This window comes from Panthera uncia, chromosome E3, assembly GCF_023721935.1.
Source record: "Panthera uncia isolate 11264 chromosome E3, Puncia_PCG_1.0, whole genome shotgun sequence".
Classification (NCBI taxonomy): Eukaryota; Metazoa; Chordata; class Mammalia; order Carnivora; family Felidae; genus Panthera; species Panthera uncia.
The window spans coordinates 6,716,221-6,742,256 of record NC_064815.1 but is presented as its reverse complement, the minus strand read 5'-3'; the positions used below and the strand labels follow the sequence as shown (position 1 = coordinate 6,742,256).

The window sequence follows — 26,036 nt, the reverse complement described above, 5'->3', positions numbered from 1 at the left end:
TGTATTTTTGTTTGGCTTCAGCACTGAAACCACTTGTTCACGTATTGTCTGTTAATTTAACGACAGCCACTGAAAAGCTGGTAAATATTCCCAACTAGCTAAATACAGTGTGTATTTATAGGCTTGGAAAGCTAATTGGAAGTGGCAGTTTGCTATGAAGCATGAATAACGCTGAAGAGAAGTGTAGTTACAAAGGGTCAGGAGTATGACGATTCAGTCTAGCGTGGCAATTATGTATGTAAATGAGTTCATTCAAAATTGGAGTCGTCTCCTTTCAGCTTTAGACTTCCTGATCAAAACAAACCGGGAAATAAATTGTCTAATTTAGGCACTTGCTACTGGTGCTTCTTTAGCAATTTTCTGAGTAGTTAAAGCATGCATCTTGCATATTGGAAGGTCTGTGCTTTAATGGCCTTTTTAACTAGCATTTCAGAGGCGTTCTCAGTAACGGTATAACCTAGTTTACACAATGCCCATTTCCTATATAAACCATTCTATTTAAATAACCGTGCTAGTCTCGCTGTTAGGATGGATTTGCTGAATAGAGCTATTACTGAAAGCTTTCTTTGTGTAATAGAAACCTTTCCCCCTCCTGTTTCAGCCATAAGATACTGGAGTTTGTCTATTTTGGTTATGCAAAGGTTTTATTTCAGATCATAGGATCCCAGTCAGTGAGGAGATTGTGAAGATTTTCAGAAAGTAATTATTAACTGGAAATGAATCTGGCCGTTGAGTTTAAAGGGCCCGCATGAGTATCACAGTTTGAAGAGAGAGCTGTGAAGCTTGAAATGTTCATGTATGTTTGCAGTATTGTGAGTGTATTTAGTAAAAATCGCAGCAAGTCATCGTCCGTGTTTTGTTGTTTTTTAGGACTTAAATGAGTTTAAGGAGATGACAACATGTGTTTTCCCCAGGTAAGCTTTCTTCAAGGATTCTTTTTGTCTTTCATTCAAAATAGTGCTCCTACTATCTGTGATACAAACAGGTAATAAATAGTAATAATAGTAATTACCCGATCATGGTTACGATCCAGTTGATACAAGCTGGGAAATGTTTTAACAGGTCCAGCTGTGATGGTTTGATTTTATAATCGATGGTTTGTTTTATTCCATTAAAAATCAAAGTTCGAACTCAGAGTGAAAATAGATGGCAATTTATTTCTTCTTGTCCCACACCCTGCGGTCTGAAAAACCGGTGGAGACTTCTTGGATTGGCTCTTGTCTCTCTGATACGTTGAACCTGCCTCGTCCTTGTCAGGTGTCCAGTTGAGAGTATTCTGTAGTTTGTCAAGAACTTTCTGGCTAGAGATTTTTTCCCTCAACTCTGAGTTTACCTGTTAGTGTCACAGGTCCCATGTCAGCCACGTGGAGCCTCCAAAGCGAGGGTCTGTGTGTGAGGACGAGTCTGAAGAGGGACGGGCATGGTAGCAGAGCCGTCACTCTTCTCTCTGGGCTAATTCTGTCCTGTTACCTACACTGTTCACATTTATGTCAAAAGAAACAGCGTTTTCATATTAGTGTCTCTCTCCTTTTTTTTCTCTTTTTTCCTTATTCTAATCTCTGAAACCGAATTCTAACAAATAACAAGAATACATGAAACTAACAAATGCAGATTTTTCCCTCCACGAGTTTATTTTGTACAAATCTGGGTAGGACAGCAGTTGGTAATGGCGTTGGGGGGTGGGGGGTGGGTGTTAGACCTGCAACCATATTTGAACCATGTAAAAACTTGGGAAGATCTTTGCCTTCTCCTTGAGACTGACATAGCCCACACCCTCTCCGGGTCCAGGCAGATCTAGAGCTGTGCTCTGAGTGTGGTGGAGTCCCGTAGTCTCGTGATGAAGAGGGGTTGAGAGGACGGAGTCCCAGTCTGATGTGGAGATGCCGGCCCTATGTCAAAACGGCTCACATGTTTAATTCTCCTGTCGGCTTTTAGGACAGTAGGCGTTTCATTTGAGTAATATACATTTTGGACCGTTTGCCTTATTGAAAATTCTTTTGTTTTTAGACTCTTGGATACAAAATTGATGGCCAGCACACAACCTTTTAAGGTATTTTTAAAATTTGAGCTATCACTGATAAGCTATGTTTTGATGTGTTTCGAATTGCCACTAGGCGCTTCTGGTCTATTTAAATATCATTTTCTTTCTTTTTTTTATATATATATATATTTTAACATTTATTTATTTTTGAGACACAGAGAGACAAAGCACAAGCAGGGGAGGGACAGAGAGAGAGAGAGAGAGAGAGAGAGAGAGAGAGAGAAGGAGAGGGAGAGAGAGACACAGAATTTGAGCAGGCTCCAGGCTCTGAGCTGTCAGCACAGAACCTGATGTGGGGCTTGAACCCAGGAGCCCTGAGATCATGACTTGAGCTGACGTTGGACACCGAATGAGCTACCCAGGTGCCCCTAAATATCGTTTTCAAATATACCCAAAAAAGAAAAAAAAATTGGAAAAGAACTAGAAATAAATATATCAAAATGTGAATAATGGTTGTCTTTGGGTGGTGGAATTATTTTTTTCTCCTATATTCTTTTTGAATATAAACGTTTTTAATGTTAAAATATATAGTGTGTTTTTTTGAGGGAGTGCGCTTGGCAGGCTCAGTCAGTAGAGCATGTGATTCTTGTTCTTGGGGTTGTGAGTTCAAGCCTCATGTTGGGCATAGAGCCTACTAAAAATGCGTGTGTGTGTGTGCGTGTGTGTGTGTGTGTGTGTGTATAATGCATTTTTTAATAGGTTACACATGCACACACTTCATTATTTTCCTGATTTTGTATATTTTGGTTCTATTTTCTAATCAGGAAAATTCAGGTAAAAGTATAGTTGTCTGCTGTTTTGTGAAGTGACTTTATATAACTGAGCAAAATGAATGCCAGAAATGTATAGGTTTCTGGCCCAAGTTCTGTAGGTATTTAACATGACTTAAAAACCTTTCATGTGGTGATACTTACCAAGCATGGTGAAAATGGCACTTGGCTGTCTTTCACATTGAATGAATGATGACTCTTGTGTTTCTTCAGAGAACACAAGGGGGCAGTACTAGATACTGGGTTTTTTTTGGTTTGTTTTTGTTTTTTGTTTGTTTGTTTTTTTTGGGGGGGGGGTTCTGACATTCAGTGAATCTCTGCTGTAAGTTGTACTGAGATGATTTAAGCTCATACATAATTCTCTGCTTTTCTGGTTTGTAGGATATCATTAACAACACATCTCTTGCAGAACTGGAAAAGCGGTTAAAAGAGACACCTTTCAACCCTCCTAAAGTTGGTAAGAATATAAAGTGATCCTGATAGTGCCCAAGGCCCTTGTGATCATTACTGACGTATATCACACAAGGAAGGAGAAGTTGCTCTGGAAACCAGCTGTGCACATTTGTGGATCTTGGCTGAGTTGCCTTGCTCCTGCCCTTTGTTGACTTACGCTTTCTGAACAAAGCTGGTCTCATAATCCTACATCTATTTTAGGTGAATCAGTCAGGTAGCCATGCATTGAGAAGTTTAGCAATTAAAGCTTCAGGGCTTTTATTTCTTAATGCTTGGAATTCTCCCAAAACTTGATGTATCTATCTTTTCTATGGGGCATTGTTTAAGCAGAGACAAAGAGTTGGTGCTTAATTGCCAGGGGTCGAATGGAAACACTTTTTGTCTCAGGAAAGCCCAAGAATTGGGTTGACGGTGGAGGAAGGAGTGTCTCCACCTTTGCCTCCCATCATTGGTGGCCAAGCTATGGAAGGGCAGCAGCGAGGAACACCAGAAGTAGGGAGGAATGTTTCTCAGGGCAGAGATGTTTTACCATGTCTGGTCATGGCCCCTACCCAGGTAGGGCCCTACCCAAGCCACGTGTTCCTTCCTTGGTTCCCGTTCGCCTCATTTTGCTGCTGATACCATAATTGGCATTCCATTAGCTGTAGTCTGCAAACTTCTGAAGACATTGATAATTGGACTAATGGTTCAGAAATTGACAATGGAAGGTACTAAAGCAGCCAAGATTACAGCCATTTGTTTCCCTTTCTGGGTAATAGTCCAAAAAAGGAATTAAGAAAAGGAGGGAGGGTGAGGGAGGAAAGCCTAGACCTTTTTGTCTAACACTATGATGGAAATCATTGATTTTGGAAATAAATGTGTGTTTCAGTTGATGGTAGAGTAGAGCCTCTTACCTACTTGGCGTCATGTTAACAGATTTTTTTAAAGCTTAACGTCTAATATTTAATACAGAGGTTAAAAAATTCTTGCTTAAAGACCCTTATGTTGACTTAAGAACATTCACAGTCTAGGGGCGCCTGGGTGGCTCAGTCTGTTAAGCCTCGGACTTTGGCTCAGGTCACGATCTCTCTCTTAAGAAAGAAAAAAAAAAAAAGAACAGTCACAGTCTTTTTGTTGTTAATTTCCATTCATGCTTTTGGTTTTGTTGCAACATTTTGATACTCATTTCCAGAACAGTGCTAGGAAATATTTATGAGTGATAGTTGTTTTTTTGTTTGTTTGTTTTTGTTTTTGTTTTTTGTTTTTGTAAAGAGTTAGAGTTTTACCCTATTCTTTCTGTGTGATATTCTGGGATGTGGCAAAGAATTTACTCTAAAGCAGGTTACTCTTCCCAGACACTGCACTCAGCATCTGTGCGTTGATCAGTGTGACGTAAGAATCACGTAAAGCTGTCTCTCCTAAGAAGTGGCCCCATGTTCGATGGGCAGCATTTTTCTTTAATGTTGTTTAATGTCTTATTTATTTTTGAGAGAGAGTGAGAGATACAGAGCGTGAGCAGGGGAGGGTCAGAGAGAGAGGGAGAAACAGAATCCGAAGCAGGCTCCAGGCTCTGAACTGTCCGCACAGAGCCCGACGCGGGGCTTGAACTCACGAACCGTGAGATCATGACCTGAGCCAAAGTCGGACGCTTAACTGACTGAGCCACCCAAGCGCCCCTCCATGGGCAGCATGATCGTACGTTCTGATCTAGTTTGGGAGTTAGTTGTACCTTCATCTTTAGATCCATACGTTTGGAAATGTGGCAGAGGGCAGTGCTGATCATTGGCAGAGTTGCCCATGTCGAGTGGCGTCTTTTGCCTTCTGGGAGAGTTACCTGGGGTATTGATGGATGACAGTTACCAAGCATTTACCACTTGCCAGGCACGATGTGAGAGCTTTACTGACATTAGGTCGTTTGATCCTCACAAAAGCCTAATGAGGGAGGTTTTCATCTCCATCCTGCCAAAGTGGAGGCCCGGAGGTGAAGCGACTTGCCTAAGATCACATAGCAAATAAATGGTGGAGCCAGGATTTAAACTCAGATGGCGGGACCCACAAATCCATGCTCTTAGTCATGACTGAAATACCGATTACGTCTCTCTATCATCAGGGAAGAAGTTCCTCGTGACCTCAGAAAGCGGGCAGAAGACAGGTCATTGTCATAGAGCAAGTTATACATCATCGTAAATAGCACCCGCCCGTGTGCAGTCGGGAGGCCTGTGGCTGGGTCTCTGATGATGTAACTGAGGCATTTCTCTAGTCTAGACCCAAGCTCTCATGTTCAGTGACCCTTTTTTCTCATATTGCAAGGTCTTGTGTGGAGAGAATGAAGAAGTAGATAGCCTTTTCCTGCTTGTCTGGGATATTTCTACAGCACATACCAGTGTAATTTGGATTTGGTAGGGTAGCGTGCCTACTAGTCTTCATGATGTGTGATGTCCTTGGGAAAACCCTTTGTTCTTTTTTCTCTTTAGAAAGTGCAGAAGGTTTTCCAAGTTACGACACAGCTACTGAACAACTCCACGAGGCAGGCTATGACGCTTATATCACAGGGCTGTGCTTCCTCTCCATGGCGAACTACCTAGGTACTCACTAGACCTGTTTCCTCCAAACACACCACGGTCGGGGGCGGATCTTGCCTGTCTGCCCTTTACGTGGGGCCCACTTTCCCAGGTAGAAGTGGGGGGGGGGGGTTGGAGGTCAGAGTGGGAGGGCTTTGCGGTAGGGCGTGGAGAGTGCACAAGGAAGACCCGTTGACACTTAGCTGGTGTGGCGCCTGGCGCTTGGCCCTTACGAGTGCCTCTGACCCTTCTGAACGGGAGAGTTGATTGACATAGGCTGTCGTCTGAACTTTCAGGCTCTGTCTCCTTGACCGTGTGTAACACTCTGCTTTTTTTCTTCATTAGGTTCTTTTCTTAGCCCTCCAAAAATTCACGTGTCTGCCAGATCAAAACTCATTGAACCTTTTTTTAACAAGTAAGTAAGCAGAGCCCCAGTGGCCACGTTCTCTCACTGATGTCAGGGTGATTGGGAGCTCTTGTGCATTTTTACATAAAGGATTTCTCATCCCCAGTGACTCACGTGTTTTTTTGAAAACAGAAATTGACCTTCTGGGAAATAATTTATTAAATACATTGGCTTAAAAAGAAAGAAAGAAAACACTGCCAAAAGTAGTGTGTCTCTTCCAAGACGAAGAACTGGTGGTTTTGGCATTTGAATTGCCTTTAAGGGAGACTCTGAGAGAGAGAGAGAGAGAGAGAGAGAGAGAGAGAGCGAGCGTGTGTGTGTGTGTGTGTGTGTGTGTATGTGTATGTATACACAGTTGGACCTAACACTGCTAACATACTTTACACATGAGGTTATTATTTATACTTGCATTATTATCTCATTAAAATTCTTTCTAAGAAGATGTTGGTTACACAAATGGCTTTTAAGATAATCTATGGAGAAGTCTTGATTGTCATTTCATCCTGAGCTTTCATCTGCGTGGATTCAATGAAGTAAAAAGCTTGCTTGTGTACTTACAGTTGGAAGAAGTCTGTGTGATTTAGGGAGACGTCAAAGTTCAGAGCATTTTCAAAGACTCTCGAGATGATGACTTCAAAGTGTGGCTTGTGCTTTCTTGGCATCGTTGAGACTAAAGTTATGGATGTGACCCTCAGGCCGGCCACAGTTGGGCTCTGTGCCAGAGCCTTAAGCCTTCTTTACTCCTGCTTTCTTAACAGAATTTGTTCTAGGAGATTCTGGGTGAGCCAGAAAGAATGAGGCAGCCCACATCGGTCATTCCCACTGGGAGAAAGAACTGTTTGAGCTTTGGGTTGGTTACATCATTTCCTTACATTATACACAGCACTTTACAATTCTTTCAGTGAGAACACCATCTCCTTTGGATGTCTATATAAATGCTAGTATCGCAATGTTTGTACTTAAGTGACATGCTGCAGAGACAGATGTTAATTGCAAACATCTGGATTCCTACAGGTTTGGAATTTGTGTAGTCTGAGTTAGTAAATTTTACCACACTGTGGCTTCTTATTTTTAAATCTTCTTTTATCTGGAAGTTCAGAGGTAAATGTGTTTGATTTTTTTTTTTTTTTTTTTTTTATTTTGAGAACGAGGATGGTGGGGGGAGGGACGAGGGGGAAAGAGAATCTTAAGCAGGCGCCACACTCAGCGTGGAGCCCAGCACAGGGTTCACTGCCGTGACTGTGAGATCATGACCTGAGCCGAAATCACGAGTCAGATGCTCAACCGACTGAGCCACCCAGGTGGCCTTCTACTGTGTTTGACTGTCAAAACGTCTTTCAGAGAGGAATGGGAAGCAATGTAGTATATATTGAAAATCAAGTTGAGGGGCACCTGGGTGGCTCAGTCGGTTAAGCGGCCGACTTCGGCTCAGGTCATGATCTCGCGGTCCGTGAGTTCGAGAGCCCCGCGTCGGGCTCTGTGCTGACAGCTCAGAGCTTGGAGCCTGTTTCAGATTCTGTGTCTCCCTCTCTCTGACCCTCCCCCGTTCATGCTCTGTCTCTCTCTGTCTCAAAAATAAATAAACGTTAAAAAAAAAAAAATTAAAAAAAAAAAGAAAATCAAGTTGAAATTTTTAATTAAGTTTTTAATTTTAATTCCAGTATAGTTAACATACAGTGTCATGTTGGTTTCAGGTGTATACTATAGTGATTCAGCAATTCTATACATTATTCAGTGTGCATCATGCTAATGTACAGAGTTTAATTTCTTTTTTTATGGAAAATTAATTCTGCTAACAGTTGAGCCTTTGCTGTCTATCCAATTCCTTATGGGAAAAACAGAATATTCTTAGCTCTTAACTTTTATTTTGGGGGTTGTGTTTATCTTTGTAAATCTTTGAAAGGGCAGCTTAAGTCATAGACCATAGAGTGTGCAGGTGACCTTAAATATTGTTTGGGTCATGGCCATTCCTTGCATTTTTATGTGCAGGATGTTAAGTTCATTGTTCAATGATATTTTTCAACTGGGACATGTTTACTCATTTTTTAAATACAATTTAAAAAACCAGTTTAGTTTTTATTTTTTATTAAAAAAAATTTTTTTTTAACGTTTATTTTTTTAAAAAAAAATTTTTTTTTTCAACGTTTTTTATTTATTTTTTGGGACAGAGAGAGACAGAGCATGAACGGGGGAGGGGCAGAGAGAGAGGGAGACACAGAATCGGAAACAGGCTCCAGGCTCCGAGCCATCGGCCCAGAGCCTGACGCGGGGCTCGAACTCACGGACCGCGAGATCGTGACCTGGCTGAAGTCGGACGCTTAACCGACTGCGCCACCCAGGCGCCCCAACGTTTATTTATTTTTGAGACAGAGAGAGACAGAACATGAATGGGGGAGGGTCAGAGAGAGAGGGAGACACAGAATCCGAAGCAGGTCCCGGGCTCTGAGCTGTCAGCACAGAGCCCGATGTGGGTATTTTTAATTTTTAAATGTTTGTTTTGAGAGAGAGTGAGCCTGCTTGAGGGTGGGGGAAGAGCAGAGAGAGAGAGGGGGAGAGAGAATTATAAGCAGCTCCGCACTGTCAGGTGTCAGCACACCCCATGCAGGGCTTGATCTCACGAACCGTGAGGTCATGACCTGAGCCAAAATTAAGGCACCCCCATATTTACTCATTTTTAAATATTTAAAACAATGATCCTGCTTCTCCACTAACATCAAGTCCTTATAAAATCAGGTGATGGATACAAATTGGGTTTGATAATAGGCTGCATCTAGTTTATCAGTAATCTGTGTGACCGACATGAAGAGCAATCAAAATTAGCTTTAAGAAATTTAACAAAGACTTGATATATTTCTAGATGAATTTGTTATTGCTGATAATATGCAAGGCTATTACTCAAAAGAACTGGACAATTTCATTAAAATTTTTTTTACGTGTTTGTATTTATTTTGAGAGAGAGAGAGAGCGAGAGTGTGCGTGTACGCACGAGCCTGAGTGGGGGAGGAGCAGAGAGAGAGGGAGACACAGAACCCGAAGCAGGCTCCAGGCCTTGAGCTGTCAGCACAGAGCCTGACGTGGGGCTTGAACTCACGAACCACGAGATCATGACCTGAGCCGAAGTTGGTCACTTAACTGACTGAGCCACCTAGATGCCCTAAGGACAGTTTCAGTTTAAATTTGGAATGTTCATTTATATTTTTTTCCTGAAGCCTCGCTGGATAGCAAAAATGGTTGAGGATTCAGGAATCCTCCTGTGATATTGCACTGAAAATTCTTGATTTTTTGCTCCATTTCCCCCCCCATCTGTAAAGGAAGAATATTTTCTTCGTTTTTGAAGGAAAAAAAGTCCAGCAGGATTTGAAATGCAAAATAGGAACTATTTTTATTGTATATTGGAATAGCATGGTCAAGTACAGTCATCCATTTTTCTTTGAAAAATAATTGGTATGCAACGTTGTGTTAGTTTCAGGTGTACAAAGTAGTGACGTTATATTTACATACATTATGAAATGCGGTCATCCCTTCTCAACCCATTTAGAAAGTGGGAAAAGCACTTGCTTCTTTGAACATCTCTTTCTGTGTTAATAATGACCTCATTCTTAACTTCCATGCATGTTTGATTTATGACATTGACCTTGATTTTGCCATTTTTTTCAAGATACCCTTGTAGAGAAACATCCAGAAATGGCCATCAACATTTCCTCAAGTGGTTGATTTTAGAAAAATCTGTAAATTTTTCTGAGAGTTTATTTGTTTGGCACCAGGCTTTTCTCAGCGTGAGCTTAACTAAATATTGCACAGTCCTAACATAAATTTGGATGGAAATCTAACTGCCTACATATGCAGAGAACGTTTTGTTCCTCTCTCGCCAGATTTATGTTTAAAAAGTAAACCTTGAGGGGGAAATAAACTGCACCTATTTCTGCATTATTCGGAATTAGCATTTGGCTACATTAGTTATGCCTTCTTGGGAAGTTTTTATTGAGAGCTATCGGGAGCTCCCTGAGACAGCTGGCGTTGGAGAGGTGTGCAGAGACGGAACGAAGCGTGAGGTGCTTTCTGAGCCATATTTGTCTAGAAGATCGTCCTGTGAGGATTTTGCATGCTGCCATTTTGTCTCTTTCATGGTCCCGGGCACCTCCTACGTTTCTCCTTCCTTTGTTGGAAACCGAAGGAAAGTCCTAAAGGAGTAGAGCAGTGGCAGTCCGGATCAGACCACTGCTGATGATTGGCTGTGTGGAGTGTGCCCTTCGTTTATGTTGTAGGCTCTCTGGGCAGGAAGTGATTCACCTCCTTTTAGAACCTTGGTCAGTTTTGATCAATGCGTGGAAAACCAAACTTCGAGAAGATCCTTTGGTCAAATCCTTTTAGGCTGGAAAGAGCTAAAAATACTCTCTGCTTTCACTTCTTTTCATACCACAGAAGGCACAAAATCAGGCTTTTGCCTCAGGTTTTGTTAATAGTCATCTGTGTCTGCAAGGCACGTTGAACTCTTGCTCGATAACCTTTTCTGAAGGTTTTTGGGAAGGTTGTTTTCTATTGACCTCATTTCTTAGAAGGAGGAAGGAAATGAGCAAATCTTTTATTTTGGCTAATCTCTGCAAGTAAGGGAATTAAAAAGGAAGACTTGCCTGCAGTTTGCTGTAGAGGATGGCCGTCTTGTTCTTGACACAAGTGTCCTGAGTAGGAACAGGATTCCTCTAGAAATCTAGGCCTTCCTGGGATGACATTGCTGGATTTTGTCCCTACACTGGAGGTGAGGACAAGCCAGAAGAAGGAATGATAGGCTCTTGGGCAAATTGTTTCCTCCCCTGTAAATTGGGGATAAAACTATTCATCTCCCATAGAAGTTACCAAGATTGCATGAGGTGTTAAAGTTCATTGCCCAATATTTATTATTTTCCTTTCTTGAAGCATAAGAGAATTTAGCACGCTGGGGATCTGAAAAGGAGATGCGGTGGTGGATGTGTTTTGTGTTAATGGTTTCATGATAAAGAAGAAAGTTGGTTATCACGTGGATATAAAATTAGAGCACGTGGAAAGTGTTCACTCTTTTTTTTTTTTGAATGTTTGTTCACTTTTGAGAGAGAGACAGTGGGAGTGGGGAAGGGGCGGAGAGAGAGGGAGACAGAGAATCTGAAGCAGGCTCTGGGCTCTGAGCTGGCAGCACGGAGCCCGATGCAGGGCTCGAACTCATAAACTGTGAGGTCATGACCTGAGAAAGTCGGACACTTAACCGACCGAGCCACCCGGGTGCCCCAGCAAAGTGTTCACTCTTGCTTGTACCCACCTTTTAGTGTTTGCCTGTGAGAAATCAGGTGGTGAGGAAGTGTTTCAGATTGGTCCATGGCGGAAGCAAGTTTGCTTTGGTTTGGAGCATTTATATTAAAGTTCTTTTAGTCAGATGAATACGGCAGTTTTTGCAAAAGGTTGTGTAGGTACCAGTAAACGTGATTAGTGTAGAGGGGGAGGGGTCATTATGATGCCTGAAATAAAACACACCGTGTTTTTTCCCATTTCCTCTGTGGAAAGCAATCACATGCTCGCCGCAAGTTGTTTTTTTTCCTTTTGTTTAAAACCTCTATTCATTATTTTATTTTATTCTACTTATTTAATTTTATTTCTTTAATTTACATCCAAATTAGTTAGCATATAGTGCAATCACGATTTCAGGAGTTTAGGATTCCTTAATCATTCCTTTAAGATTCCTTAAGATTCCTTAATGCCCCTTACTCATTTAGCCCATCCCCCCTCCCACAGCCCCTCTAGTAACCCTCTGTTTATTCTCCATATTTGAGTCTCTTATGTTTTTCCCCCTTCCTGTTTTTATATTATTTTTGCTTCCCTTCCCTTCCCTTGTGTTCATCTGTTCTGTGTCTTAAAGTCCTCACATGAGTGAAGTCATATGATATTTGTCTTTCTCTAATTTCGCTTAGCCTAATATCCTCTAGTTCATCCACATAGTTGCAAATGACAAGATTCCATTCTTTCTGATTTCCAAGTAATACTCCATTGTGTGTGTATGTATGTATATATATCTATATATCTATATCTATATCTATATAACTTAAAAAAATTTTTTTAATGTTTGTTTATTTTTGAGAGAGACAGAGATAGAAGGTGAGTGGGTTAGGGGCAGGGAGAGAGGGAGACACAGAATCCGAAGCAGGTTCCAGGCTCCAAGCTGTCAGCACAGAGCCCGATGTGGGGCTCAAACTCAGGAGCTATGAGATCATGACCTGAGCTAAAGTCGGACGCTTAGCTGACTGAGCCACCCAGGCACCCCACATCTTCTTCTTTTTTTTTTTTTGTTAATTTTTTTTTTTTTAACGTTTATTTATTTTTGAGACAGAGAGAGACAGAGCATGAACAGGGGAGGAGGGTCAGAGAGAGGGAGGCACAGAATCTGAAACAGGCTCCAGGCTCTGAGAGGTCAGCACAGAGCCCGACGCTGGGCTCGAACTCATGGACCGCGAGATCACTACCTGAGCCGAAGTCGGACGCTTAACCGACTGAGCCACCCAGGCGCCCCCACATCTTCTTTATCCATTCATCCATCGATGGACATTTGGGCTCTTTCCATACTTTGGCTATTGTTGACAGTGCTGCTATAAATATTGGGGTGCACGTCCCCCTTCGAAACAGCATCCCTGTATCCGTTGGATAAATAGCTAGTAGTGCAATTGCTGGGTTGTAGGATAGTTCTATTTTTAATTTTTTGAGGAGGCTTCGTACTCTTTTCCAGAGCGGCTGCACCAGCTTGCATTCCCACCAACAATGCAAAAGAGATCCTCTTTCTCCCGCATCCTCACCAACATCTGTTGTTGCCTGAGTTGTTGATGTGAGCCCTTCTGATGGGTGTGAGGTGGTATCTCATTGTGGTTTTGATTTGTATTTCACTGGTGATGAGTGATGTTAAGCATCTTTTCATGTGTCAGTTGGCCATCTGGATGTCTTTTTTGGAGAAGTGTCTATTCATGTCTCTTGCCCATTTCTTCACTGGATTCTTTGTTTTTTGGGTGTTGAGTTTGAGAAGTTCTCCACAGATTTTGGATAGTAACCCTTTATCTGATATGTCGTTTGCAAATATCTTCTCCTACTCCGTTGGTTGCCTTTTAGTTTTGCTGATTGTTTCCTTCACTGTGCAGAAGCTTTTTATTTTGATGAGGTCCCAATAGTTCATTTTGGCTTTTGTTTCCCTTGCCTCCAGAGACGTGTTGAGTAAGAAGTTTCTGTGGCTGAGGTCAAAGAGATTTTTGCCTGCTTTCTTCTTGAGGATATTGATGGCTTCCTGTCTTTCGTTTAGGTCTTTTATCCATTTTGAGTTTTTGTGTCTGGTGTAAGAAAGTGGTCCAGGTTCATCCTTCTGCATGTCGCTGTCCAGTTTTCCCAGCACCACTTGCTGAAGAGACAGTCTTTATTCCATGGGATATTCTTTCCTGCTTTTTCAAAGATGAGTTGGCCATACATTTGTGGGCCCCTTTCTGGGTTCTCTATTCTGTTCCATTGATCTGAGTGTCTGTTTTGTGCCATCGTTTTTTCCCTTGTAATATATGCGTGTGCATCACACTTAACATCAGAGAGATTCAGAACTGAAGGACTATAGGAAAACAAAATATGTCCTTTCTGTCCAGCCCTTTCACTGACAGTGGGGAGAGCTACACTCATTTGCCCCATTTGCTAGCAACTGCCATTCATACAGAGCAGCGTGGAGTGCTGGATCACTCGTGAGTTGTCCGTGGGCACAAGTGTTTGGAAGTGCAGACCCTGCTTGTCTCTCGAGAGTGCTACCCAATCACCTGCCAGGTGATGGCTTATCCTCTTCCTGGTGGTCCCTCCCTCATACAGAAGGTGCTGGAATAACAGGAGGACGAGCCTGCTCTGTTCTGATTCCCTGTATTGGCTTTCAGTTTTTAGCATCCTGGCTGATGGGTCAAATGTGTCTTTACTGACTGTTCAGGTCGAGTATAAATTAAGTCTGTCGTTAGAAGCGTTACAGTGATTTCCCCCACCATGAGACTTCTGACATCCCAACATAAGTGAGAGTTACAACACAGTTTGTGCCATTGGTAAGGCATGGCTGGGGCTGTCACAACAGTCCGCATAATTGGTTCCATTTGCTTCTCAAATTTTAAAAGACTTGTTTAACTCCTCCAGTAGAATTGTTTCATTTTGGGATATTGGGTGGTAGCACAGTGCACTTGTGGTCTGTGTGGTCAGGTACCTGGGTTTGAATTTGAATCCCAGTCCCATTTCTTAAACCTGTGCCACCTTGGGCAAGTTACTTACTCTCTCTGTGCCTCAGCTTCCTCGTCTGTCAACGGAGAACGTTCCTGCTCATTTGATAGGCCTGTAGTGAGCATAGAATGAGAGAATGTGTGTAAAATGGACAGTGGCTGGCAAATCGTGGTGCCCGGTCAGCCTGGGGCTGCTATGCTGCTGTGGGGACATTTATACCTGGAGGATGTGCTTCTCTGACCAGCTGCCAGGAGCACACACAGGGCTCTTTGACTTTCATAGAAGACACCCTACGATCATCCCTCCTGTGCTGCCCACACCCTGAAAGTGCGGTTCTCTATTCACTTACGAGCCTTGATCAGCAAAGGGAAGGCGGGGAGGAAAGGCCGCCTGTAACTGAGTGGTGTCCAGGGAGAGGACCTGAATGTGTTTTCTTCTTTTCCTTATTGCTTTTGTCCTTTGAGGCCTGTGGTTGTTTCTCAGCCTTTGTGCTGTGTAGCATTTCCAGGTGTGGATTTTTACTGGGAGAAGAGAGCAAAGAGATAGCATTTACTTAGTGCCCTGTGGGAAGCTGTTTCTTTTTATTTTTTTTTTAACAGCTTTATTGGGATGTAAATTCACACACCATATAATCCACCCATTTAAAGTGTCTGATCCAGGGCGCCTGGGTAGCTCAGTCGGTTGAACGTCTGACTTCGGCTCAGGTCATGATCTTGCAGTTCATAGGTTCAAGCCCTGCGTCAGGCTCTTTGCTCACAGCTCAGACCCTGGAGCTTGCTTTGGATTCTGTGTCTCCCCCTCTCTCTGCCCCTCCCCTGCTCATGCTCTCTCTCTTCCTCTCTCAAAAATAAATAAACGTTAAAAAAAGTAAATAAATCATACAGTCTACCGGTTTTTGGTATATGACATTATTACTTCTTTTAAATTATGGTAAAATACGTGTAACATCCAATTTGCTGTTTTAAACACACATTTTTAAGTGTACAATTCAGTGGCATTAAGGGCATTCAGTTTGGTGCAACCATCATCCTGTATTTTAAGAGCTTTTTCCTCACCCCAAATAGCAACTCTGTAACCTAAGCAATAACTCCTCACCCCTGCCTCCCCTCAGCTCCTGGGACCTTCTTCTCATCTACTTTTTTGTCTTTATAAATTTTGTTCTTTTCGTGAGCTGTTCCTTTTTGAGCACCTCATTGCTTCAGTGAGATTTTAATCTGTTAGAACAGATTACACTTTGCAAACACCTGGGGCATCTTTCTTTCCCATTTGTTTGCTGTCTTCTGTTTCCGTCACTTCTTAGACACACGTACCTCGAGATAGGTGGATGTGACGTTGTGCCAGTACCTCGGCCGAGGGTTGCTTGTTGGCAGGTCTGCGGAAGCCTGACGAGCGGAGCAGAGGCCTCAGGCTGGGCCATCCCGCCACGCTGCTGGGACAGTCATCCTTTGCGCCGCTGAGCTTCTGCGTCTGGGAAACGGGGTTAATAAACTTCCTCCTGGTCAGGTCGACCTGTGGCTGCACCGCGGCATCGGCGAGGCCGCTCAGCGCGGCGTGCGGCCTGTCGTGGGCGCAGAGAGTGCGGTTGGTGCTGTGACTTTGACCGAAGTGAACCTCCAAGAAGGGAACGTGATTCTCGTTTTTCCTGGTAGCAGGGGCAGTGGTAGATAAAGCAAGCAGGCTGTGTGTGTGTCGCTGAGTTGTCTTGGGGCCGAGGTGCACGATGCCCATGAAAACCTTTCTGTAGACGACAGCAGCCCGGGATCTGCTCAGAGATCGCCGCCTAACTGTCTTCGCGTCGGAGTGAAAAAGGTCTTGGCGCGAGGTTGGGTTGTGAATGGGAACCGGAGACTCTGCCCGTGTGCCGGTCACACTCGCGTGTGTGGAGACTTACGAGGCCGGCGAGGCAGCCAGGTGAGGCACACGGTGTCCTCCGTTCGTCCGCCACCGGAGCGGCTGTGCCGTGTGCACGTCTCTTGCCCCAGCAGCCTCCGGTGATGCCGGAGCCGAGGAGGTCAGGGAGGCTGGACGGAGGAAGGCCGTGGCAGTGGTGATCGTGGGACCCTTCGTGTCCAGTGGGCTGGCTTCCCCAAAAACATGTAGCGGTTGTCCTTTAATTCTGTCTTCGCGGTGCTGGCATGAAGGGGTCATGTTCTCTGCCCCTCACCTTCTTCCATAACTGGATTTTGCACCAGGGACAGGGAGCAGAGTCCACCACTCATTTTGAACTGAGTAGAAGGGGACTGTGGTGCTATCGTGGAGGTGACCTTTTCGTCATAAAGAGCCAAGCAATAGGAGTCCAGGGGGCGCCCGGGTGGCTCAGTGGGTTAAGCGTCCGACTCTGGCTCGGGTCATGATCTCGCGGTTCATGAGTTCGAGCCCCATGTCGGGCTTCACGCTGACAGTGCAGAGCCTGCTTCATTCTTGCTCTCTGCTCTCTCTCTGCCCCTCCCCTGCTCGTGCTTTCTCTCTCTCTCTCTCAAAATACATAAATAAACTTAAAAAAAATGGAGTCTGGGGGGCGCCTGGCTGGTTCAGTCGGAAGAGCATGTGATGCTTGCTCTTAGGGTCATGAGTTTGAGGCCCATGTTGGGTATAGAGATTACTTAAATAAATAAAAGAAAAAAACTTAAAAAAAGAGCCCATTTTCAGCTTCTCCAATTTGTGCAAATCTTGGAGTCTGGCACCATGAGGAGTAAAATCGCAGCACTGCAAATGCTTAGAGCAGCCTCCCAGAGTCCAGAAGGATTAGAGCCGGTTTCTCCCTAGCTTCCAGAATGTGTTTTACCCTAGTACACAGGATGTATTTTATCCTCACATACCTTAACCAAAGCCCTTTGTTTATTAATTTTTTAATTTATAAAAAATGTTTGTTTATTTTCAGAGAGAGCGAGAGCACACGCACAAGCAAGAGAAGGGGCAGAGGGGGGGAGGAGAGAGAATCCCAAGGAGACTATGTGTTGTCAGTGCAGAGCCCAACTTGGGGCTCGATCCCATGAACCGGGAAATTATAACCTAAGCTGAAATCGGGAGTTGGACATTTAACCGACTGAGCCCCCCAGATGCCCCCAAAGCCCTTTATTTAAACCCGAGTCATGTTTGCTTCACTTTTGGTTCCCCGAGTTATTAGGATAGAAAGAATCTCCAAGAATTGACTTGGTTTGATCACCCCAGAAATTCTTAAGTACGTTGGTTTTCAGGAAGGTAGAAAACCGCTGAGTCTCGGGCACATTAAATTCTTCTCAGGCCTTTAGTCTGGCTTAAGACGGGGACCCTGTGGTTGTTTCCATGACTTCTTCAGGGAAGAGAGGGCTCGCCTCAAGTTAGTATCTCCTTGTCTAATTTTGACCTTGCTGTCTTGATTGCCAGAGATCAGCTGAGATGTGTCTGCGGCTTTATCAAAAGGCTGCTTTTGAAGAAAACGTAAGGGGCACACCGCACACACCTCTTCTTGTGTTGTCAGCCCCGCGGGCCCTACGGCGGCTGTGCACCTGCTGGGCCGTGCCAACCTTGTGTTGGCTCTCCTTACTTTAAACTACATTTCCCCCTGGCTTAATAACTTGTTTATCCTTACGATAAACATATCACTTGTAGAGGTAAAAAAATCAACCAACCCCCAGGTAGGTATGTAAGCAGCTCCCTCTTCCACAGAAGGGTATTGTATTAGTTTTCCTGTTGCTGCTGTAACAAATCACAGCAAGCTTTGTGGCTTTAGACAAGAGGAATTTATTCCCTATTCCCTTCTGGTCTGGAGGCCAGAAGTTTGAAATCGAGCTGTCGGCAGGGCTGCATTTCCTCCAGAGGCTCTGGGAAAGGATACGTCCCTTGCCTGTTCTAGCTTTCGGTGGCTGCTGGCAGTCCTTGGCTTCTGGGCAAGTCTCTCCACTCTCTGCCTCCATGGTTACATTGTGGCTTCCTCTGTGTGTGTGTGTGTTCTCCCTTTGCCTCTCTTGCAGAAGGACACTTGGGCTGGCATTTAGGGCCCACTTGGGTAATAGTCCAGGATAATGTTCTCAAGAGGCTTAACAGTGATTAATTACATCTGTTGGGACCCCTTTTCCATATAAGGCAACATTGACGGGTACCGGGATTAGAGTGTGTGTCTTTTTGGCGACCACCATTCAGCCCACTGTAGGCTGTTAGTAGTAAAGTCAGCATTCTTAGGTATTCCTCGCCTTGCTTTGGCGAGGAAAAACCAGGAGGTAGTTATTTTTAAAACTATGTAACATTTCATTCATACAATTCGAGGGTCACCAGTGTACCTAATATCTGATAGTGGCTACCCCAAAATCATCTCCGTTGAACACCTTCCACTCTTCGGTGAGTTCCCTACATCATTTATTCACATTCGCTCTAATTGCTTCCAGCAATGCTCAGAGGTAAATAATAATGTCCCCACTTTAAGTTCTTAATTTTTAAAAAATTTTTTTAACATTTATTCATTTTTGAGAGACAGAGTGTGAGTAGGGGAGTGGCAGAGAGAGACGGAGACACAGAATCCGAGGCAGGCTCTAGGCTCCGAGCTGTCAGCACAGAGCCTGATGTGGGGCTCGAACTCATGGACCACGAGATCAGGACCCAAGCTGAAGTCGGACGCTTCACTGGCTGAACCCCCAGGCGCCCCTTGAGTTCTTACTTTTAAGTAATCTTTCCACCCAAAGTGGGACTCAAACTCACAACAACACCAAGATTAAGAGTCACATGCTGTACTGACTGAACCAGCCAGGTGCTCCAATCATGTCCCCATTTTATTTTTTTAATTAATTTATTTAGAGAGAGCTCACAAGTGGGGGAAGGGTGGAGACAGAGAGAGAGAAAGAGAGAGAATCTTAAGCAGGCCCCACACCCAACATGGAGCCCAGTGTTTACAACCCTAAGATCATGACCTGAGCCAAAATCACGAGTCGGATGTTCAACTGACGGTCCCCCAGGCCCCCCAGTCATGTCTGCATTTTAAGGCTAAGACTGTCTGCCAAGGGTCTCAGAAATGGCAGAGTCAGGGATGACCCAGGTCTGTTCTCACCCAAGAATGGTTTCTTCCTCCACAGCACGCGGTTTCTAAAGAGTCAGTTCTGTGGTGGTTTGCTCATTTTTGTAAGAGACGGTGCCAGTATCTTTGAAGGGTTTCCTTTTCTCTTGGGGTTTGGCCTGAGCAGTGATCATAAGAGATGTTGACTTTGACCCCTGGGTTCTGCGGGACTAGTTTCCTGTGACATTTTACAGTCCACCCTTCCACAGGCCGCACGCGTGACGTCTTTGTATAATGCTTAGTTTAACGTTTTTATGTGATGCCATTTGATACGGTTCATTTGATGGGGACTGTTCACATGAGCTGCTGCTCTCACCCCCCCTTCCTTGTTTCTAGTGTTGTATCTGTTTAAGAAAGGCCATGAGTTGGCTTCAGGACAGATGTCGGGTAACGCTCTATTTGTCAAAACATCAAGTGACTATAGATGGAGAATTGGGTGCCTCCCGCCCGAGTGAAATTAAAATAACTGATGCCACAGCCAGTCCCTTCCAGCCAGCGGATGTCTTCGTATTTTACACGAGAGCTTTAGCGAGCAAAATAAATGAGCTTGTTTTGTGAGAGATGTCTGCATGCTTCCTACCCTGGATGATGAGATTAGTTTTTTATGGCACATAAATATGTATAATGATGAGCCCTTGCATACAGGGTTCTCATGAAGTGCTTTTCCCGCTGTGCCCTGAAGGAAATACCGAGACCGTTTGCAAGTACAAGAGAGCTGGCCGCCGTTAACGGTTGCAGTTTTCCTTTGGAAGGCTCAGGACGTGGGGCGAGCCTCAAGTTAATTCACTGCTCACATTGTGGAGAGATTAGATTTTACTCCCCATCTCTGTATCCCAGTCTTCAGTGGTGTGAGGGGAATGCAGTTTTACTTGGAAAGCTCTTTTTTGAGACAAAGCTTCTTAGGAACAGAAGTGCAGTCTGGAAGAAAGCACTTGAGCGAACGCAAATGTTTAACTCATCGAATGAAATCCTGCGTTTCTAGGAAGAAGAGCAAGGCGTTCGGGGGCTAAAGGTTTTTCTTTTTGTTGGGGTGGCAGGAGGTGGGGGCAGGGATCAGATGAGTACTGTTGTACTTTATTCAGACGTGCCATAACATTAGAGATCCTTCCAGATCATTCAGACCTGGGTGTTATGTGTACGACTCTGATGTTACAGGAGGCAGACTCTCGTATTCAGGCGCCTATAGGTCTCCCAGGCTGGGATGTGCCGGTTCGGGAGTTTTCCTGAGGGCGATCACCGCGCATGGGGGCAGCTGTGCCTGGGAAGCCCGAGGCCCAGGCAGCCCACGGTAGCAGTTCTTCCTGCATTGCAAACAGGGGAAGATTGTCCTTTTCTTTTCTTTGAAGATTATATTATTTATTTTGAGAGAGAGAGAGTATGTGCGAGTGGGAGAGGGGCAGAGAGAGAGAGAGAGAATCCCGAGCATGCTCTGCACTGTCAGCACAGAGCCCGACGCTGGGCTCCGAACCCACAAACCATGAGGTCATGACCTGAGCTGAAACCGAGAGTCAGACGCTTAACCAGCTGCGCCACCCAGGCGCCCCGGAAGGTTGTCCTTTTCATCTGTTGACAACCTGGCTTTCCTTGCGGCCTCTCCTTCCCATTGCCTTGACATTTCAGCCTCCCCGCAGCTCTTGCTCAAACGGCAGCCTCATTATGTGTCTGGGCTTGGTTATAATTTAATCGGCCATGAGAGCATTACCAAAAAAATGTTTCTGGGACCTTGTGTCTGAAGCTCTTGCTTCCCCTGGGGCTTGGGTAGCGACTGAGGACTAAAAACGTGACTCGTCCCTGTTTGTTCCTGCTGGGGCTCCAGCCTCAGCATTTCACATCTAGGCTTTGGAAACAGCTCAGGTTACAAGCCACACGTGAGAGGGGTACCCAGCAGAGGCGGGTGGGCATTACTGTAGAGCTGGTAGTGAGAAGCTTTGGGCCTGAGTCCTGTCTCTGCTCCCGTGGCGGCCAAAGGGAAGCCAGTGAACTTAGAAGAACCTTCCTCCTTCCTGGTCTGATGAGACTGGTACTTATCTGCCTGTCCCGCAGACACCAGATGAGATAGGGTAAACGTACAACAATACATTTTGTCTTTCTGGCCAGGCACTTGGTGCTTCATGTTTTTTTGTCTCACTGAAACACAAAATACCCACTCATAATTCCACCAGCCAAAAAAAAAAAAAAAAATCCCCTCACTCTAGAGCATGTCTCAGCAGTGTGTTTTCTGTGTCTGTTTCATTTACTAATTGAGATCAGTATGATTCTTTACTGATTGAGACGGTACTCGTTTTATAATTTTGTAGCTTAAAAAAATACAGTGATGAATTTCCACAAGACATTCAAACCAGTGGCCAGCATCACGTAGATGGCTTTCAATGGTTCGTCAGGTGGATGTATCATGGTCCTCTTACAACCTAACCTTCGTGTTTGGGCCTCTTGTCAGTCACCACGTCCCCTGCACTGTGATGGGCATGACCGTTTTTTGCCAGTTGCTTTTTTTTTTTTTTTTTTTTTTTGAGAGAGATGGAGTGTGAGTGGGGGAAGGGCAGAAAGAGAGGGTGACACAGAATCCGAAGAAGGCTCCAAGCTCCGAGCTGTCAGCACAGAGCCCGACGTGGGGCTCAGACCCATAAACCATGACATCATGACCTGAGCTGAAGTCAGACGCTTAACCCACTGAGCCACCCAGGCAGCCCCCTGCCAAGTTGCTTCTTAAAGTGGCCATCGACACACTGCTCTGATTTGCTTTCTTTCTCTACCTTTGGATTTAGCCCTGGAAAGCATGTTACTGTGGGAGCAGAATTAAATATTTTCTTTCATTTCCAAATAGAATCACTGATCTTATACATAGTTGTGGTTATGCAGAATTTCAAAGAAATGTAATGATCTTTTCAGTTCCCCAAGATTTGAGCCTCTTGTGAATAGTGTTCCTGAATCACCTTTGGTACTTCTTGCGTGCATTTTTGAATATCACTTTTGCCCTCTTTGTTCGTTGTTTCTATATTTCTTTCTTTCTTTCTTTCTTTCTTTCTTTCTTTCTTTCTTTCTTTCTTTCTAATATTTATTTATTTTATTTCTGAGGTGGGGGGGGTGGGCAGGGAGATAAGGGGAGACACAGAATCCAAAGCAGGCTCCAGGTTCCGAGCTGTCAGCACAGAGCCCGATGCTGGGCTTGAACTCATAAACCCATGAGATCATGACCTGAGCTGAAGTTGGATACACAACCGACTGGGCCACCCAGGTGCCCCTGCCCAGGTCTTTGTTTTCTTTAGCAAGAATTAAAAAAAAAAAAAAAATCAACGTTGATTTTTGAGAGATAGACAATGAGCAGGGGAGGGACAGAGAGAGAGGGAGATACAGAATCTGAAGCAAGTTCCAGGCTCTGAGCTGTTAGTACAGAAACAAGTTCCAGGCTCTGAGCTGTTGTTAGCACAGGGCCTGATGTGGGGCTTGAACCCACGAACCCTGAGATCATGACCTGAGCCGAAGTCAGATACTTAACTGACTGAGCCACGCAGGCGCCCCTGCCGTCTTTGTTTTCTTGAGCTTAGCTGCACAAAATGGGTTAACACTGGCATCAGCTTGGCAATCCGTTTTTATTCACCAGACAACTAGGGAATGATAGTTCAGAGAAGCCATAGTCCAAGGCAGCTGTCGTGTCATCAAAGAATAACCTTTAATCTAAGTGTCCTTCTTTGAGCAGCCCAGTGTGCTTTGTGGTTGCCAGAGTCAGAGTCTGACACTTGCTGGTGAGGTCAGAGAATTTCGATAAGGTTAGAGGTGTCTGATTCCGTGTGTCGGGCATGTTACTCACGCCAAGTGTTGGCCAATCTTCGGTGCCGCGTTAGTGCTGAAGTTTAACGCGTGATGCTAGAGGTGTTCATCTGTAGCCAGTTCACAGAACCGGGGGGACTTTTGCCTTAAGGTGGCAAGAGAGTCATATTAGTGATCTTTTTGAGCCTTTCTAAAAAATGAGAACCACAGTTGTCAGCAGTAATGTCCCCGCAGTTTAGCTCTTGCAGAGAAGCTAGTTGCTGGTCACAGTTGACCTCCTGGTCTCAGGGAGTGGTGGAAGACTTATGTCATTGCTTCCTTGGTTTTTGTTTTGGTAGTTTTGTGTTTTTCTAAGCCAGACTCATTTAATGTACACACATCATTAAGACTGATGCTTTTTTGGAGCCGTTGGCACAGCTTCTTGGTCCTTCTTATGCTGGTTGATTACTGAATCATCATTAATGGCAATTAGCACGAGATTGAACATGCTCTTTTCCTGTTCTCTCAACTTGGTGGTTCTCAGTCTGTAGAGTTTCTGAGTCGGTAGGTCTTCGGTAGGGCCCGGGGATTTGCCTTTCTAACAGGTCCCCAGGTGGTACTGATACGGCTGGTCTGGGGAACCCCATTTTGATAAGAACTCAAGGTTCTGGGCTGCTAAGAAGTTTTATACCTGGAATGAGCTTCTTCAGTGACTAGCAAGCCTCCTCACATAGTCTAGGTCCCAATGTCATACTGCCCTGGGCTGGAAAGGATATGGGCAGATGGCTTTTCGTGAGTGCTATGCAGCATATGGGAGACTTTACAGATAAAAACATTGTGCACAGTAGCCCATTAAAGAGGCTGAGCTGAAGTTACCTCGTCTGATGAGCAAAAGACCTTGGAATTTGCTGTGCTTTACTGTTGGATCTTTCCAGACGTGTTTGAAAGCCGAGATAAACAGCATCATGAATCACTGGAGAACACTAAAAATCTGACAGACGCCCACAAGGGTAAACTTTGTTTCGCAGCATCTAGAATGTGAACTTGAGTTTACGGTTTCTTAGAATAGAATCTTGGTATAAAATTGGCGATTGTACCAAATAGGAGTTTTAATTTTAACCTTTGATGGAGTTAGTAGCGTCAGCCCTTTTAGAGGGTAGGTGCTAAAATAATATTTCATCAGAAAGCTTGCAGGGATGTGGCAGGACTTCTGCCCTGTCGTGTCTGTACTCAATTACAGCCATCTTGAATCTTCTCGACAGTAGAAATACCATGTTGTGCAAGTGTTGGTCCAAATGTCTTTGACACCCGCAGATTCTGAAGGCCTTCGGCAAGAGCATTGTTTAGCACAGCTCATGGCCAAGGAACACTCCTGAGCGTATTTACCAGCGTTTCTGCCTGCCCAGTGCGTTGTCTCGTGTGTTAGAATGAACACTGTCAAGCAGATGACCCCCGTGTGAAGTCTTTGATCACATCATTTCAGGCCTTTTGACAGCCAGTTTGTATGAGGCAAGCGTACAATCAGATGTTGTAATGTTTTACTTCAAAAGGGCAGGGATGTGACCAGAGCGGTGGCTTGCAGACAGCCTGGCACACAGAGGTGGGGGGGCCACCGGGGAGTTGACTTTGGTTCAGTTCCACCGACGCTCAGCTACGGTTTTAGGGTCGGTTTCCCAATGACACAGCTTTCTCCAGAGTTGCACTTGGCCAAGTCACACGCGCACTTGGTTTGCGTGTTCTTCCAGGGTTTAGGGCTATTCATTTCTCTCTAAAGCCCAGACACGGAGGCATCGGGGAAGAGTGAGAAGCGCTATTAATAATTTATTTGAAAGGGGTTTCTATTTAGTGAAAGTGTTGAGCAAGCAAACAAGATAGTGTGGAATTAACTAACTTAAAAAAAAAATCTTTGTGGAGTCTTTTTGCCAAGGACAGATTTTTATTTATTTCAGTCAGAGGAAATATGAGAGAACAAATAGCCTGTATGTTGGGTGACGAAAGATACCTTTCAAAAAAGGGTTTGAAACACTTAGGTGGTGAGAGGGATTGGGGAAGTCTCCTTTTTAAGTATAATTCTTGTTGCAATTCATAGCACCGTTGATTTTCTCAGTGTGTTAGTGAGGTCGCATGATTTTAGAAACAAAATGATACTTTAAAAAAGAAATCAAGCAATTTCATTGCTCAGACATGTGATTTTACTTTATATTCCTCTCTCCACGACGGGTAAGATGGCGCACAAGATTGATTTAAGTGGCATTTTCAGTCAGGTGTCTCTGGCAGTCTCTAGTTATTTCCCCTGGGCCTCCCAGTTCTGCTAGCCTTTAGTTTATTTTTTAAGTTCGAAAAGTAATAGTGGGGCACCTGGGTGGCTCAGTCAGTTAAGCGTCTGACCTCGGCTCAGGTCGCGGTCTCACCATTGGTGGGTTTGAGCCCCGCGTCGGGCTCTGTACTGACAGGTCAGAGCCTGGAGCCTGCTTCGGATTCTGTGTCTCCCCCTGTCTCTGCCCTTCCCCTACTCATGCCCTCGCTCTCTCAAAAATAAATAAACATTAAGCAAAAAATTTTCATTGTTAATTTGGATCATTTAATGCCGTTAGAGAAGATGAGCTATTATTTACTGACAGCCCAGTGTATTATTGAACCTAAAGGTCACATTTGATTTTTGGGGTGTTTGTGTAGCAATGAACATGTTGATTCAAGCTTTTATTCTTCTGTTGAAATTAGAGTAAAAATTTTAAATTATTTTTATGGTGCTTGCTATGTTGCATTAACTTTTAAATTAAGGTTTTTTTTTTTTTTTTTTTTTTTAATTTGGTTT

The 26,036-nt window shown here is 44.3% G+C and overlaps 1 protein-coding gene across 2 annotated transcripts in view; it reads left to right on the top strand.

Moving 5' to 3' along the window:
* PARN (poly(A)-specific ribonuclease) overlaps positions 1–26,036 on the top strand; it is a 164,368-nt gene that overhangs the window by 30,743 nt on the left and 107,589 nt on the right. For both annotated transcript variants that reach the window (XM_049638278.1, XM_049638279.1), the window contains exons 14-18: positions 871–914; positions 2,008–2,050; positions 3,193–3,268; positions 5,718–5,828; positions 6,150–6,219. In XM_049638278.1, coding sequence (XP_049494235.1) covers positions 871–914; positions 2,008–2,050; positions 3,193–3,268; positions 5,718–5,828; positions 6,150–6,219 — 344 coding nt within the window. The remainder of the gene's footprint in view (positions 1–870; positions 915–2,007; positions 2,051–3,192; positions 3,269–5,717; positions 5,829–6,149; positions 6,220–26,036) is intronic.